The sequence below is a fragment of the Macrotis lagotis genome, chromosome 7, assembly GCF_037893015.1.
Source record: "Macrotis lagotis isolate mMagLag1 chromosome 7, bilby.v1.9.chrom.fasta, whole genome shotgun sequence".
In the NCBI taxonomy this organism is placed as follows: domain Eukaryota; kingdom Metazoa; phylum Chordata; class Mammalia; order Peramelemorphia; family Peramelidae; genus Macrotis; species Macrotis lagotis.
The window spans coordinates 205,298,583-205,315,876 of NC_133664.1; the positions used below are offsets into that span (position 1 = coordinate 205,298,583).

Consider the following 17,294-nt stretch of genomic DNA (forward strand, 5'->3'; position numbering starts at 1 on the left):
AAGAATGATATAGGACTGATATAATTTTCAGTAAATGCTTCAGATTTTCATGTCAATTGAATTTGTTTGCATGGATGCTTTTATGTTGCATAGGGACTTAGAGACAAAAACTTTAAATTTAACTGTGATGCTGTTTTAGTTAACTAACTTAGAATAAAAGAATTTATTGATATCTTTGGTTTTTATATCACCTTCATATCCCAAAATATCTTTCCTTCCTCTCTTATTCAGAGTGATTTCTATAATAAAAATAAAAAAAAGAAATTTGCTTAGAATAATATTACTGTTTGATTTGGGCCCTTTTTCAAAACCTTTTAAAAGTACTTAATTTACCTACGTTCTGCACAGTAATATTTCAAGTTCCTACAAGGGTAGCAGGTGGCTTCCCTTGATCAAACGAATTAGTGACCCAAATGCTAATGCTGTAGTGAAAGAAAAATAGAAGGCCTAGGATAGAGTCCTCGGCCAGGTCCTTAATTTTTCAGATAAGGAAAAGAAGAGGAGTGAGCAAAGAAGACAATTTAAGATAGGTAAAAACTGAGACTATGAGAAGAAAAATGATTTTAAGTTTTAGTGTAATTAAATAGCCATAATTATCATTTATTTAATTTGCTCTTCTATCCCCCCATACTTTGACAGTTCCAGAGAATGCATAATTTCTTATAGAAAGAGAGTCATGTTTTTTTTTTTTATATGGAGATTCTGGATATCTGAATAAGGAGGAGATGAGTAGAAACCAGTACTACTATCTTCTTTTTCCTCTGTTCATCTCAGTATCATTCTTAATCTTTCACATTCATGGAAATCTATTTTGAGTCTTCTTGGCCTCCTTTAGGATGTAAGGGTGAGCCTTTGACAGGTTATGTGAGGGATTTTTACCCCTCCAACTTAAAAAAAACCTCAGACCTTTAACAAGGAATGGGGATTTGCTGGAAAGATCATGGAATGGGACAAGGAGAATAGAGAGATTGTATTTATTTACATGTTTGTAATGTTTGGCAGTGATAAGTGATTCTTGTAGCCAAAGGTGAAATTGGCTAAGTCTGCTCAAAGAGTTTCCAAGGTGAACATTAATTTTTATTTCAGTTTTTAGGGGTTTGTTTTTAGGTTTGTGGGGGGGTTTTTTGCAAGGCAAATGGGGTTAAGTGGCTTACCCAAGGCCACACAGCTAGCTAATTATTAAGTGTCTGAGACTGGATTTGAACCCAGGTACTCCTGACTCCAAGGCCGGTGCTTTATCCACTATGCCACCTGGCCTCCCCTATTTCAGTTTTTAGCAAAAAGACTTTGTGGTGCTGCTTTTTGAATTTTTTTTTTTGAGTTTATCCTAACATTTGAGAAAGAGTTTATCTTAACATTTGTTGTTTATAGGTTCTCATACTATAGTGCAGGGCTATCTGACCTTACTTTTAAAGTTTTTATTGGAACAATGGACAATATATTTTGAATTGCCATTTTAGTGGTAGCTTGGCTTTGCTAAACTATATATCACATATATGTGACTTGGCTTGCTCTCTGGCATTATTTAGGTATTCAGTTTTAAGTCACCTTTCCAAAGTTAATAGGACTCCCCCCGCTTGCCCCCTTCCCTCCCTCCTCTTTTGCCTGAAAAAAGTTTGAACCTGGTTTATTCTGAAATTGAGCAGACTTAAGATAAATATGGGGTAGTGAAGAATACCAAGGTCTTTTGCAATAGAGAAGCTATTGGGGCGGCCAGGTGGCGTAATAGATAAAGCACTGGCCCTGGAGTCAGGAGTACCTGGGTTCAAATCCAGTCTCGGGAACTTAATAATTACCTAGCGGTGTGGCCTTGGGCAAGCCACTTAACCCTGTTTGCCTTGCAAAAACCTTAAAAAAAAAAGAGAAGCTATTGCAGTCTTCTGATACTAGATTTTGATATTTTAGGTGGGTTACTTGGGCTTAATTTTGTTTTGTCCAATTAAATTTAATTACACTTATTCAGAATAAATATGACACATCTTAAGTAAACTTCACTCATTTTCTCAGTAAAGATGAGTCTAACTTAGGTCTTAATGTGGGAATGGTGTTTGTGCCCTAATCCAGTTATTTATTATTTATATTCTCAGGGTGAGGTTCCCTCATAGGTGTAAAAGAGCTTTTCTACTTCTCATCTATTTCCACAAGAGACTGAATTTGGTTTTTATTTACTTGTTTAATTAAAGCAAAACAAAGTTAAACCATACCATCTACTTACTCTGCTTTTACTTAAATATTTATATATAGAGCAAATCATTTACCCATGCTGAATGACAGAACTATACAATTCTGTTTCATAAACTCAATTGGAGTCTAAATACCTTTATTCTTCCCTAACTGACCCTCTTTTACATTCCTTGCAGTTTTATTCTAAAGCCTACCTGACTACTACTCTTTGCCCTATCCTTCTGGGCAGAATACTTCATTTTATAATCCACTGGGAAAATTGATATCACTTGTTTTGAGCTCTCTCTTTTCCCCTATTGTACATCTCAGGGTCACTTGTTATCATCCCCCACTTTCTTCTTCCTTCAGTCTGTGAATAAAAGATGACCCTTCTTTTTGCCAAGATCAATTAGGGATTCTAAAAAGTGGAGCTAAAGAAGTGTATTTCAAGCCCCTCCTATTGCCTTAATCCTAATGTCTCCCATTGTCTTTAGCAAACACTTGCAGCTATTAACCCTCTTATTTTCATTCTCTCCCTAGCTACTTTTTTCCCCCTTTTACATAGAAATATGCTCAATTCTTCCCATACTTTTTTTTAAGTTTTTTTGGGGGGGGCAAGGCAGTGGGTTTAAGTGACTTGCCCAAGGACACACAGCTATGTGTCTGAGATTGGATTTGAACTTAGTTCCTCCTGATTCTAAGGCTGGTGCTCTATCCACTGCACTACCTAACTGCCCCTTCCCCATCCTTTAAAAAAAAAAAAGCTTGATTCAGTCTTCCTCATTATCTATTTAATGCCTCCATTTCCTAGCAAAATCCTAGAAAGGACTTTCTTCATTGCCTTCACTTCCTCTGCTCTACTTTCCAAACTCTCGTGATCTAGCTTCCTATCAGTCAACTGAAACTGCTCTTTTCAAATTTGCCAGTATTCATAATTTACAGATCGAATTGCTATTTCTCATGTTCCTTCCTCTTGATCTCTTTAGTTTTTTAGTTTCTTGATGAATAATTTGTTCTCTGTGGATTTTCATGAAACTAGTGTTATAGTTCTCTTACATGTTTGGCTACTGGTCAGTGTCCTTTGCTAAATTATCTTCTCTGTATCATTCCTTGACTTTGTTCTTTCTTTTCTTTTTGGGGGGGGGGTTTATGCAAGGAAATGGGTTAAGTGGCTTACCCAAGGTCACACAGCTAGGTAATTATAAGTGTCTGAGGCCGAATTTGAACTCAGGTCCTCCTGACTCCAGGACCAGTGCTCTAGACACTATGCCACCAAGCTGCCCCCTTGTGTTTTATTTTAAAGGTAAATAGGCACTAGAAGTTTTGCAGCAGAAAAGTGACATGGTCAGACCTGTTCCTCAATTTTGTAGCTATGTGGAAGTTGGACTGGTGAGGAATGAAACGAGAGGTAGGTAGAACAAGGAAGAAGGAGGCTTTTACAATTTAGTCAAAAAGTGATAAGAAAATGTATAAGAAAAAGAGATGGCCATGAATGCTGTGAAACTGACATACCAAACCGAGTTCTGAAAATATATAAACAAATTATAAAGAAGGGTATGGGGGGGGTGATGACTTATGTTTTAAAAATTCTACATTTGGGACATCTAGTTGGGAATGCTGAACAGACCTAAAGTGATGAAGGTTTGGCACTCAGGAAGAAAAGACAGGTTTCCTGGGACCAATACACATAAAGACCATAGCTCAATCTATTCATGTTAATACCCCCACACACACACAAAAGATATAGTGAAAGAAGAGGGCCCTAGAAAAAGCCTTAGGATATAGTCAAAGTCAAGGGGGCAGCTAGGTGGTGCAGTGGCAAATCACTTAACCCCACTGCCTTGTTAAAAAAATAAAACACAAAAACTTCTTTGACATTTCAGGTCTTTTACAAATTGCAATTACAATGTAAATTTAAAATCTTTTACTATTTCCAAGTTTATTTTATTTTACTCATCTTCATGAATGCTAAATTCCAATCAAACTGACCTATTTTATTATTATTCATACACAATATTCCATGTCTTGTGTTACTGCCTTTGCACAAGTTGTCTGGCATGTATTTGAAATACACTTCTTCAGCTCCACTTTTTAGAATCCCTAATTTCTTTCAAAGTCTAGCTCAAGTGCCTTCTACTCTGTAAAGCCTTTCCTCAATCTCTCAACTTCTAGTTTGTCTCTCACTCAACCTGAAATTACTTTCTTTACTTATCTACTTACCAGTTTTTGATACTCTTAGAGATCAAGGACTGATCTGATATTGTATGTCTAGCCAGCACTGTGTCTGTAACTTAGATATTTAATAGATGTTGAATATTTGATTTGATCCTTCCTTTTTTTCCCTCTCAATTCTTAATAAATCCTCGTCTGGTTCAGACTATTTCACGGATTAGTTTTATTTAAATTGTTGTAAAACTAAATAGTGAACTATCTAGCTTTCATGCTCATTATTTTCCTCTTCTTTGCTCATCAGTTTTTCCCTCTCTGTATAGTCTCATATCTTTAAAAGTTCAGACTACTCACATGAAGTAGTCTGATTTAATGCTTTCAAGTAATTTCTATTTTACTTTTTACTGTCTTTCTTCGACAATCATGGCTTTACCATTAACTCTTAATATTTTGCAAATTGGTTTCTGTTCTCACCAATATATTTTCATCCTAAAGGATAAGAGGTAGCTGTCTCTAGATTCTTTATGTCCTTTGTTGTTATTAACCACCTTTTGGAAACCTGGTACAGCAGTGTTAATCTGGTAGATTTAAAGGTCACAACTGCCTATTCTCCAAACCATCAAATAGAATTTTCAGTGAGTAAATAAAAAAGCAGAGAAAAAGTCATGAATCAATTTTTCTAGCTCTGGGCAGCTTTAGGAAGATAGGAAGAGAACTTCGTGGACATTGGGTAGGGGCTTACTGGAAGCAGCACCTATTGTAGGATGTGGGGCAGTAGCAGTGCCCCTGATGATAAAGGACTGAATACCTGGTCAAGAAAGAGACCCCCTGAACTTCTTTGTTAGTAGTAAGAGTAGTACCACTTGGCATCTTTCTCTGTCACCAGTAATACAGTTCTGGATTGAAGTTCCAGGGCTAGGTCATAAGGGAATAGGACTTTTCCTGGGTAAGGAACAGAGCACAGACCTGGAATGCCTTGATCAACCGGGATCATACAACTTCGGAAGCATCAAAGAGCCAGAGATTCTCACACTGAATTTGAAAGCAGAAGCACATAAAAGGCAAAAGCTCAACCTAGTTATCCCTCCCAGAGGTGAGTGGAGTCCAACTTTAATATAAAGCCCAAAGTCAAGAAAGAATTTGGAAAAATGAGCAAACAACAAAAGAACATGCCCATAAAATGCTTATGGTGACAGAGAAGCTCAAGATAAACAATGATTTGAAAAATCTACAAATTCTATAGAAGGCCAAAGACTTTCTAGAAGAGATAAAGAAAGGCTTTATATTTTTTATTTTTTAAAGGAGGAAAAAATAATTTTAAAAACTCAAATAAGAGCAATAGAAGGATAATTGTGAAAAGAAGCAAGAGTTATGCATTGAAATGATGAAGAGAATTAACAGCTTGCTTTAAAAAAAGGCACAAAAAATACTAAAGAAAGTAACTACATAAAACTCAAAATTAGCCAATTGTGAAAAGAACTATAAAACCAGACTAAAGAAAATAATTCCTCAAAAATTAAAATCATCATGAACAGGTAGTTTTCAGATGAAGAAATTAAATTTATAGTTATATACAAAAAAAATCACTGTTTAGAGAACTGCAAATTAAAACAATTATGAGTTACTGCCTCACACATATCAGATTGGCTAAAATGACAAAAAAGGAAAATGAAAAATGTTGGAGAGGATGTGGAAAAATTGGAACATTAATGCACTGGGTTGGTGGAGTTATGAACTGAACTAGCCATTCTGAAGAATGATCTGGGACTATATACAAAGAGCAATAAAATTGCTTATATCCTTTGACCTAGCAGTACCGAATACTAAGCCTATATCCAAAAGACATTTTAAAAAAACCGGGGAAAACCTCACATGTTCAAAAATATTTATAGCAGCTTTTTTTGTAGTGGCAAAGAATTGGAAATTGAGGGAATGCACATCAATTGGAGAATGGTTGAATAAGTTTTGGTATATGAATGTTATGGAGTGCTGTTGTTTTAGAACTCATAGCGGACAGACTTTAGAGATGCATGGTAAAAATTAATGAACTGATATTGAGTGAAGGGAGTAGAATCAAGAGAGCATTTTACACATAATGACATTGTGAGATGATCAGCTGTGATGGATATGGCTCTTCTCTGCAGTTCAGAGATCAAGGACAACCCTGAGAGACTTCTATGTTCAATACCAGAGGAAAAAAAAGCACAGAATATGAATGCACAGTATGTTTTCTTTTTAAAAACTTAAATTTTTTTCCCTCCTATTTCATGGTTTTCTTTCTTTCCCCTTAGTCCTTTTGCACAGAATGACTAATATGAAAATATGTTAAACATAAATGTACATGTACAACTTTTACCAGACTGTCACCATGGAGAGGGGGAGGGAAGAAAGGGTAGTAGAAAAATACAATACTCATAAATTTGAAAATGGATGAATGTTGAGAAACTACTGTATCATGTAATTGGAAAAATAAAATAAAATTTCAATTAACATTTTAGAACCATCAAGAAGCAATAAAAGGGAGTGACTAGGTGGCGTAGTGGATAGAGCACCGGCCCTGGAGTCAGGAGTACCCGAGTTCAAATCTGGCCTCAGACACTTAATAATTACCTAGCTGTGTGGCCTTGGGAAAGCCACTTAACCCCATTTGCCTTGCAAAAAAAACTAAAAAAAAAAGAAGCAATAAATCAAAATAGTGAAATAATTGAAGAAAATGTGACCTATTTTTTTCTTTTTCTTTTCCTTTTTTTTAGTTTTTGCAAGGCAGTGGAGTTAAATGGCTTGCCCAAGGCCACACAGCTAGGTAATTATTAAGTGTCTGAGGCCAGATTTGAACTCGGGTACTCCTGACTCCCAAGGCCGGTGCTCTATCCACTGCACCACCTAGCTGCCCCATGTGACCTATTGCAACAGAAAAATAAGTGACCTAGAAAATAGATTGAAAGGGCGGCTAGGTGGCGTAGTCAGGAGTGCCTGGGTTCAAATCCAGTCTCAGACACTTACTAATTACCTAGCTGTGTGGCCTTGGGCAAGCCACTTAACCCCATTTGCCTTGCAAAAACCTTAAAAAAAAAAAGAAAAGAAAATAGATTGAAAAAGAATTTATTATTAGACTACCTAAAGGTCAAGGTCAAATAAAGAGCTTCGACATCATATTTCATGAAATTGTTAAGGAATAATATCCAGATATTATAGAATCAGAGGACAAAGTAGAAATTGAAGAAATGCACTGATTTCCATCTGGAAATCCTAAAATGAAAACTCCTGGGAATATTATAACCAAAATCCAGAGCTTCTAGCTCAAGGAGAAAATATTTCAGGTAGCCAGAAGGAAAGGATTCAACTATATAGAGGCATAGACTATGAAGATTTAGTATCTACCACTTCAGAGGAGAAAATTACTTGGAATGTTAGTTTTTTGGAAGGCAAAGGAGGTAGGATTGCAACTATGAATAATCTACTCAGCAAATTTGAATATAATCTTTTCAGGGAAACAAATGGATATTTAATAAAATAGAGAAGTTTTAAACATTCCTGATGACAGGACCACAGCCAAATAGAAAGTTTGTCATTCAAACACAAAATCTCAAGAGGAACAATGAAAGGTAACCATGAAAAAGAAATCATAAAGGATTTACCAAGATTAAACTATTTACGTAGTCATATGGGCAGAAGATACAAGTAACCATTAAGAACATTATTACCATTAGGGCAATTAGAAAAAAGTCAGCTTAGAGGGCATGAGTGTGAATCTGTTATGTTGGGATGATGTCAAAAGAAGGATGGAAAGGTGAGAAAGTGGGATGCATTGGGAGAAGGGGAAAAGGGATAACAGAACAGACACCCATCCACCTACACCTTTACCTGATAAGAATATAGGAGAGGAAGAGGCAAAGAAAAGTGGGGAGTGATAAAAGAGGGATGTTCGATTGAGGGCAGCAGTGGTCAGAAGCAAAATAGACTTTTTTTGAGAAAGTAGCAGAGTGAAAAAGAAAAAAATCTATAAGAATAGAGTATGGATGGAAATACACAGCAATCATAACTGAGAATGTGGATGGGATAGACTCAAATAAAATGGAAGCAAATTGCAGAATGGATTAGAAACCAGAATCCAACACTGTGTTGTTTACTGGAAACACTTGAAACAGTGTTAAAATAAGGGATTGGAGCAGAATCTATTATGCTTTATTTGTAAAGTTCACATTAAAAAAAGGCAGGGGTGGGATCTCAGACAAAAAGCAAAAGTGAGTCTAATTAAAAGAGATAATCAGAGAAAGTATCTTGCTATAAGTACCATAGACAATGAATTAGTATTAATAATGCTCCAAATGGCATAACATTTAAATCCTCAAAGAAATTAAAGAGTTATAGGAGAAAAATAGTAAAGTATATTAGTGTTAGGGCACATCAATTAGCAGAAATACTAAATGCATCCTTTTTTATACCATAAGCTATAGGCCAATTTCCCTAATAAATATTGATGTGAAAATTTTAAATAATATGCTAGCAAGGAGATTATGGCAGTATATCACAAAGATTATAAACTATTACCAGGATGGAATGCGTGACTAGTTCAATATTAGGAAAACTGTAAGCATAATTGATCATACCAATAATAAAAACAGCAAAAATCATAAAATAATATCAATAAATGCAGAAAAGGTTTTTGACATAATCCAAAATTGATTTATATATCTATTGTTAATATAAAAAAATTTTTTTCACTTGAAGTCTTTTTGCTGTCTAGGGAATATTATATGATGGGGTACTAGTTTTTCCTGGAGTGAAATAAATGAGCAGAGATTTCAAATGAATGTTTAGCCATAAAAAAATACTGTTTTTAGTGTATGAGAAGTATGACTTTTTCCTAATTTTACTACTTTAGTGAAGACTAAAACATTCCTAAGATCTAAAAATGTCTTTCTTTTAAGAGTATTGTTAGGCTAGATCTGCTAGAAATTGTGGTCACTAATAACCTCACTTTGTTATACATTGATAGATTCTACTCATTGACATTCCATGTTATCCAGCATTGAGACTTTACTTAAGGAGGTGTTTAAAGCACCAGCTAGTGGTATACAAGAGTACTGCTATACACTCAGGTATACTCAATGGTTTAGTTATTTCTGACTTTTCCCTCTTTATTCCAGTATATGTAGTGGGCTCCCTTTTTAGTACCCCTGAATAGGTAAAAGGAATGGGGACAAAAGAAAAGGGATCTGTTAGGTAAAGGGAGAATACAAAAAAAGATGAATGAAATGTGAAAACAGTTGGGAGACATTAAGGCTGAATTAGTAGTTTCTGAATTCTGAATTATCCAGCTCTTCTTTTCACTAAAATGGGAGATCCTTGGTAGTTTCAGCTGGTTATAAAGAAATGATTGAAGACTTTGCTTCTGTTTTTCCAAATTCAGTCTCATATCCTGCAATCGCAATTGGTCTCTTCATCAGTGAAACCGACCAATATTAAATGACTGTATTCCAAATTTAATGTCATTTGTTTGTTGTTGTCAGTATATCCCTTCTCTGTCTCTCTGTGTGGCAGCTTTCAACCATGTTGCTCCCCTTCAAATCTTCTTTTCAAACCATTGTGAGAACTCTTTGACCTCAATTTTTTTTCCTTCTGTTTCCAAAAAAAGTCGTGATTTCTAATACAGTGATTTAAAATTGTCTCTCGTGTTTTAAGATGTGGGTTCAAGTTTTTATAATTTTTCTTTCTAGGAGCAACTGAATTACTGCTTTTAGCGCGAAGGACAGACTTGAGGCGAATTTCCTTGGACACACCAGACTTTACAGATATTGTTCTACAACTGGAAGACATCCGTCATGCAATTGCCATAGACTATGATCCTTTGGAAGGCTATATTTACTGGACTGATGATGAAGTGAGGGCTATACGTCGTTCTTTCATAGATGGATCTGGCAGTCAGTTTGTGGTGACAGCTCAAATTGCACACCCAGATGGCATTGCAGTGGATTGGGTTGCACGGAACCTTTATTGGACAGACACAGGCACTGATCGCATAGAGGTGACAAGGCTAAATGGAACGATGAGGAAGATTTTGATTTCAGAGGATTTGGAGGAACCCCGAGCTATAGTGCTTGATCCAATGGTTGGGTAAGAAGCTGTTTCTAGTCAGTTTTTTATCTTATTATTTATTTTCATTTGTTTCAAAAAATGTCTTGTGACAAAATGGGATAGATAGGTAGCAAATATGCAATGATGTTTTAATAAATTCTTTATTGGCCATCCATTCTCCATGTTGTACTGATTAGAATAGAATTCTTAAGTTAAATAGTTTCATTTCCCAGAATATATTGCATACCTTTCCTTCTTAAATTAAGTCCATATTTGTTGGCTTCTAACGTTAGTTTCTGAGGTTGTATTATGACCAAAGAAAATGTGGAATGAAATTATTTTCTCCCTGATAGATCTTCTTTTCATAGCTTTCTCATAATGCCTAAAGCCATGTATTATTATAATATGTCCTATACCTCATTTTTATTATTTAGTTGAATGAATTATTTTTTCCTTGGTTCATATTGCCGATTTATTTGATGTTATTTTAGAGGATGAGATAGTTCCAAATAAGTAGTTTAAACCAATTATAATGTTTATTATTTTAACCTGAGAAACAATTTTAAAATTTTTTCTCCATTAACTATACCTTCAGATTTTATTTGCTAATCGATTTGTTGAGTGCCAACTGTATGCAAGATTATACTTGTATGCATAGATACATTCTAACTTTCAAAGAGTTTGCAGGCTTAAAATACAGCATAATAAGATTCATTCTTCTTATAATTATTCTCAGGAAAGAGGCAGTGATACATTGTAACACAGGTTTGAAAATAACATCTAAGACATTAAATCTCCTGATAGTTAAAAAAGAGGAAAGTAGGACTTTTTTTGTTTGTTTGTTATCAGAAGTCATTGACTAGAATCTTGATTTTTGGTAATGAGTAGAGAATGTACTGAGATCTAGGAAAATGCACATTAAACATAGAATACTTGGGGTAGCATGGGACCAAAGGAATTAATGGAAGTTTAGAATTGGAAGGAACTTCAGAATAGCTACTAGTAAAAAGCTGTTTGAATTTAAAATTCTTCTGCCAGTTCTTTTATTAAGTTACAATGAGATATGTACTATTTATAAATCTCTGGTGTTTTTTCCTTGCTAGATTTTTTTCTGACCATGCCAATGATATTTTACACAAGTATATAAAGACTGAAATCTCCAAAGGGTTAATTAATTTTAAATCTATGTTCTATGTATTTTTATAGGTATATGTATTGGACAGATTGGGGAGAAATCCCCAAAATTGAGCGAGCAGCTTTGGATGGTTCTGACCGAGTAGTTTTGGTGAATACATCTCTTGGTTGGCCAAATGGTTTAGCTCTGGATTATGATGAAGACAAAATATACTGGGGAGATGCCAAAACAGACAAGATTGAGGTTTGTTTCCAAATTTTTTCATTTTAAATCAGATTCTAGTAGGTTTCAAAGTAGATAAACATCAATTAATTTATTGAGTTTGTTCCTGATTTTCTAGGGTTTATCTGGATGATTGTCATGGAGATGTCCTTGAAAAATCAGGATTCTCAGGACATCTGTAGTTATCCCTTGTGTTCAAAAATTCAGCTTCAAAAATACAGAATGGGAAATGTGTTCCTAGAAAAATATTCCTTTGAAAACTATCTGGTGGGGGCAGCTAGGTGGCAGAAGGGATAAAGCACCGGCCTTGAAGTCAGGAGTACCTGGGTTCAAATCTGGTCTCGCATTTAATAATTACCTAGCTGTGTGGCCTTGAGCAAGCCACTTAACCCCATTTGCCTTGCAAAGAAAAAAAACTGAAAACTATCTGGTGGTTGACTAGGTAATAGGTGACATAGTGGATAGAGCACTGGCACTGAAGTCAGGAGTACCTGAGTTCAAATCTGGCCTCAGATACTTAATAATTACCTACCTGTGTGGCCTTGAGCAAGCCACTTAATTCCATTGCCTTGCAAAAAAAGAAAATAAACCTAAAAAAGGAGAAAACTATCTGGAGGTGTTTTAGTGGATTGCATGTTAAATATGTTAGATCCACTAAACCTAAACAGATTATCATTGCCAACAAACTAATGTTTCCCTAGGTTATCTTAAATCTTAGGGAGTTGTGGCAGGCCTAAAATAACGTAAGAGTTCTCTTCTATACTTTGCTTTTGGTTAGATCACATCTAATATTCTTTGTAGAATTCTGTTTTTACCTTATTTTAACAAAGACAAGTAGGATCATGTCCAAAGAAGATCATTGATATAGGAAATAAAAGAATTTGTTGAAGAAACTGGTGATATTTAGCTAGTAGAAGCAGAGAGTTGGGAGAGATCAAGGAATAAGGAGTGTCAGAAAAGTTGTCTTCAAGTACTTGTAAATGGAATTAAATTTATTCTAGTTGAGCCATAGCATGCAACTGGAAGAAAGAAGTTTCAGGGGCAGATTTTGGCTTGATAAAAGAAAAATAAAACAACTTACTAACAGAGATTGTAATTTAAATGGGTTTCCCCAGAAGGAAATAGGATCTCCTGTAATGGAGTTCTTTAAACAGAAGTTGAATGACTACTTCTTGAGGACATTATAAAAAAATGTTTTTATTCAGATAGGACATCTTATTTAGGTAGATATCCCTTCTTGCTCTTAGATGCTATAACTCTTCCTTAGCATATCATCCTTTCTTAACTCCCTGTAGAATTTGAGAAAATAAATGTTCATTAATTTTTTTTCTTTAAAGTTTAATTAGTTTTTTTCATTTACTGACTCCTGAGTTATCCAGTAACAATTTGTGTAAAAACTAGCATCTGGTGGTGTATCATGCAGGTTTTAGGGAGGCAATTAATGTTACATTGACTTCGATTTTTGTTATTGATTTATATATTTGGAGCTAGCAGTTTCACATTGACTTTTTTCTTTTCTTTTTTCTTTTTTTAAATTAATTTTTATTAAAGATATTATTTGAGTTTTACAATTTTCCCCCCAATCTTACTCCCCCCCCCGCCCACGGAAAGCAATCTGTCAGTCTTTACTTTGTTTCCATGTTGTACCTTGATCCAAATTGGGTGTGATGAGAGAGAAATCATATCCTTAAAGAAGAGAAGAGAAGTCTAAGAGGTAACAAGATCAGATATCTGTTTTTTTCTAAATTAAAGGGAATAGTCCTTGCACTTTGTTCAAACTCCACAGCTCCTTATCTGGATACAGATGGCACTCTCCTTTGCAGACAGCCCCAAATTGTTCCCGATTGTTGCACTGATGGAATGAGCAAGTCCTTCAAGGTTAATCATCACTCCCATGCAGGGTGTACAGTGTTTTTCTGGTTCTGCTCATCTCACTCAGCATCAGTTCATGCAAATCCCTCCAGGCTTCCCTGAAATCCCGTCCCTCCTGGTTTCTAATAGAACAATAGTGTTCCATGACATACATATACCACAGTTTGCTAAGCCATTCCCCAATTGATGGACATTTACTTGATTTCCAATTCTTTGCCACCACAAACAGGGCTGCTATAAATATTTTTGTACAAGTAATGTTTTAACCCTTTTTCTTCATCTCTTCAGGATATAGACCCAGTAGTGGTATTGCTGGGTCAAAGGGTATGCACATTTTTGTTGCCCTTTGGGGATAGTTCCAAATAGCTCTCCAGAAGGGTTGGATGAGTTCACAGCTTCACCAACAGTGTAATAGTGTCCCAGATTTCCCACATCCCTTCCAAAAATGATCATTATCCTTTTTGGTCATATTGACCATTCTGAGAGGTGTGAGGTGGTACCTCAGAGAAGCTTTAATTTGCATTTCTCTAATAATTAATGATTTAGAGCATTTTTTCATATAGCTATGAATTGCTTTGATCTCCTCATCTGTAAATTGCCTTTGCATATCCTTTGACCATTTGTCAATTGGGGAATGGCTTTTTGTTTTTAAAATATGAGTCAGTTCTCTGTATATTTTAGAAAGGAGTCCTTTGTCAGAATCATTAGTTGTAAAGATTGTTTCCCAATTTACTACATTTCTTTTGATCTTGGTTACAGTGGTTTTATCTGTGCAAAAGCTTTTTAATTTAATGTAATCGAAAACATCCAATTGGTTTTTGGTGATGTTCTGCAACTCTTCCTTAGTCATAAACTGTTCCCCTTTCCATAGATCTGACAGGTAAACTAGTCCTTGATCTTCTAATTTGCTTATAGTATTGTTTTTTATGTCTAAGTCCTGTAACCATTTGGATCTTATCTTGGTAAAGGGAAGCAAAAGGCTTACAAAGAAAACTGTAAAGAAACATTTGAGATAATTCCATCTCTTTCAAGATATTTTTTCAATATTACCTTTTGAATTAAGTGGCATACAAATTAGAAAAGCATTTTTGGAGTGAGAAGACATGAACAAACCAAGAGAGCAGCCCATGCTTTGTAAACCTTTTTAAATCAAGTAAATGTCCTTCAGTTGGGGAATGGCTTAACAAACTGTGGTATTGTTTGTCATGGAACACTATTGTTCTATTAGAAACCAGGAGGCACGGGATTTCAGGGAAGCCTGGAGGGATTTGCATGAACTGATGCTGAGTGAGATGAGCAGAACCAGAAAAACACTGTACATCCTAACAGCAACATGGGAGTGATGTTCAACCTTGAAGTACTCGCTCATTCCATCAGTGCAACAATCAGGAACAATTTTGGGCTGTCTGCAAAGGAGAGTACCATCTGTATCCAGATAAGGAGCTGTGGAGTTTGAACAAATTGCAAGGACTATTCCCTTTAATTTAGAAAAAAACATATCTTATTGTCTGATCTTGATACCTCTTAGACTTCTCTTCTTTAAGGATATGATTTCTCTCTCATCACACCCAATTTGGATCAAGGTACAACATGGAAATAAAGACTGACAGAATGCTTTCTGTGGGGGGGGAGCAAGATTAGGGGGAAAATTGTAAAATTCAAATAATATCTTTAATAAAAATAAATTTAAAAAAAAGAAAAAATAAACCTTTTGCTTCAGGTTTTAGATTTCCTTTCTCTTTCTTTTTTTTAGCTATTGCTGCCAAACAATATACTTGTGTCTGTGTGTGTGTTTGTGTGTGTGTCTGTCTGTCTAGCTATCTACCAACCATAGATAAAAGAGGATTCAACCATTATTTTGGGTCTCATTGTCTTTATTACTTTATTAAGGGAGGCATTGTGTATACATAAATATTGGTTGTCCTGAGTCTAAACACATTTCATAAAATTTTACTGGTAAACAAATAGGGACTACTTGGTTTCTAGAAGTTTTGTAGAGGATTTTTGTATGATGAATTTTAAAAGCTTGGCATCTGGTAAATGTATTTCATATTGAAATTCTGGAATTATAGGGTGACACTTTCTGGTGATTATGGCTTTCTTTAATCTTATTGGTACCCTGAGAAGGAAATTTGTTTCCCAAGTATTCAAATTTTTTTGAAAAAATAATTCTTGGAAATTCTCAGTCCATATATTGTAAAAGTCTGTTAGACGTCCAAGGACCTTGGAGTCTTCCTGATTGCAGAGATTTTTATAAATCAGAGATTTATCTACTTTCAAATTTATGAGAGAGCTGTTGTTTCCATAGGAAATATATAAAATTACTGTCTTATAAATTGATGGCAGCTTATCCCAAGTTCCTTAAAACACTTTAATTGTTTTTAGCACTTGACAGGTTATTAAGGTAGTTGACTTTGATGTTTCTGAATCTTTTGGGGCTATCTACTCTGTGACACAGATACTAAAAAAACTTAGCATTCATCCTTTAGAGTCAATAAATTTCATTGTTAAGTTGATTAAACAATAGAATGTTTGGTTGGTTGATGAGAATTAATTGAACTGTTAATGTGTTTCTGTCAGGCTACTTTTTATATAATCACTATTTTAAGTACACCTTAATGTTAATTGGATTTATTCATTCATTATTTTGGCCATTATGTCTATCTCATATTTATAAAATTGAGAATTGAAAGTAGTAACGGTATTATCCAGCTCATTCCTGTAAATTTCCTCTACTATATTCCTGACAAGTTGCCATTAATCCCTGCTAGTAAATGGGAAGTCTCCACTGTCGGAGATAAACTATGTCATATTGGACAGCTGTAATAGATAAAAATATCTTTCTGATATCTAACCACAGTTGTTTCTTTGAAACTTCTACCCATTATTACTGTTTTTGGTTATTGAGTTCAAAGAGAATAAAAACAAAAATATTTGAAGAAAACCTTTCTATCACCGAGTCTTCTTTCCAGGCCAAACATCTTTATTTTATAGCATTGATAGGATCATAAGACCTTAGGCTGGGAGCTAGAACAGCCTTTCAGAGGTCAAATCTTCCATTTATCTCATTTTATTTTTGAAGAAACTGTAGTCTAAAGATATTAAGTGATTTGCACAAGGTTGTACAAAAAACATGTTTTAAAGACAGTATGAAATGTTACAACCAGGTCTTTTCATTCTGTCATACTTCAACCTATTGTTCCATGGCATGAACTCAAGGCCTTCAGAGTTATGGTTGTTCCTTTTTCCTTGCTCTCCAGGTTATCAATTATGACACACTGCTTCTCCTTATTCCTGGAAAATGTACTTTTCTTGATTAAGGCCAGGATTGCGTTAGCAAATGTAACTGTTTCATCACATGATTAACTTATATCGAGGTCAAAGTCCCCTAAAGCCCCAAATCTTTTTTCAGATAAACTTAGAAAGTTGGTTTTAAAAAGTAACCCTCAAATGTAAAACTTTTTATCCATAGTAATAATGATAAGAATAGCAAGCATTTATATAGTGCTTACTCTTTATCTAGCAGGCATTGTGCTATGCTCTTCTGAAATATTGTCTCATTTGGTCCTCATAACAAGGTAGGTAGGTGCTATTCTTATACCTTATTTTACAGTTAAGACAAATAGAGATTAAGTGACTTGCCTAGGATCACTCA

General features: G+C 34.9%; 1 protein-coding gene across 2 annotated transcripts in view; it reads left to right on the forward strand.

Annotated features, from left to right (window-relative positions):
* The window catches only part of LOC141493356 (low-density lipoprotein receptor-related protein 6), a 140,206-nt gene that overhangs the window by 63,511 nt on the left and 59,401 nt on the right, over positions 1-17,294 (forward strand). For both annotated transcript variants that reach the window (XM_074194574.1, XM_074194575.1), the window contains exons 5-6: positions 10,053-10,449; positions 11,617-11,788. In XM_074194574.1, the coding sequence (XP_074050675.1) occupies positions 10,053-10,449; positions 11,617-11,788 (569 nt within the window). The remainder of the gene's footprint in view (positions 1-10,052; positions 10,450-11,616; positions 11,789-17,294) is intronic.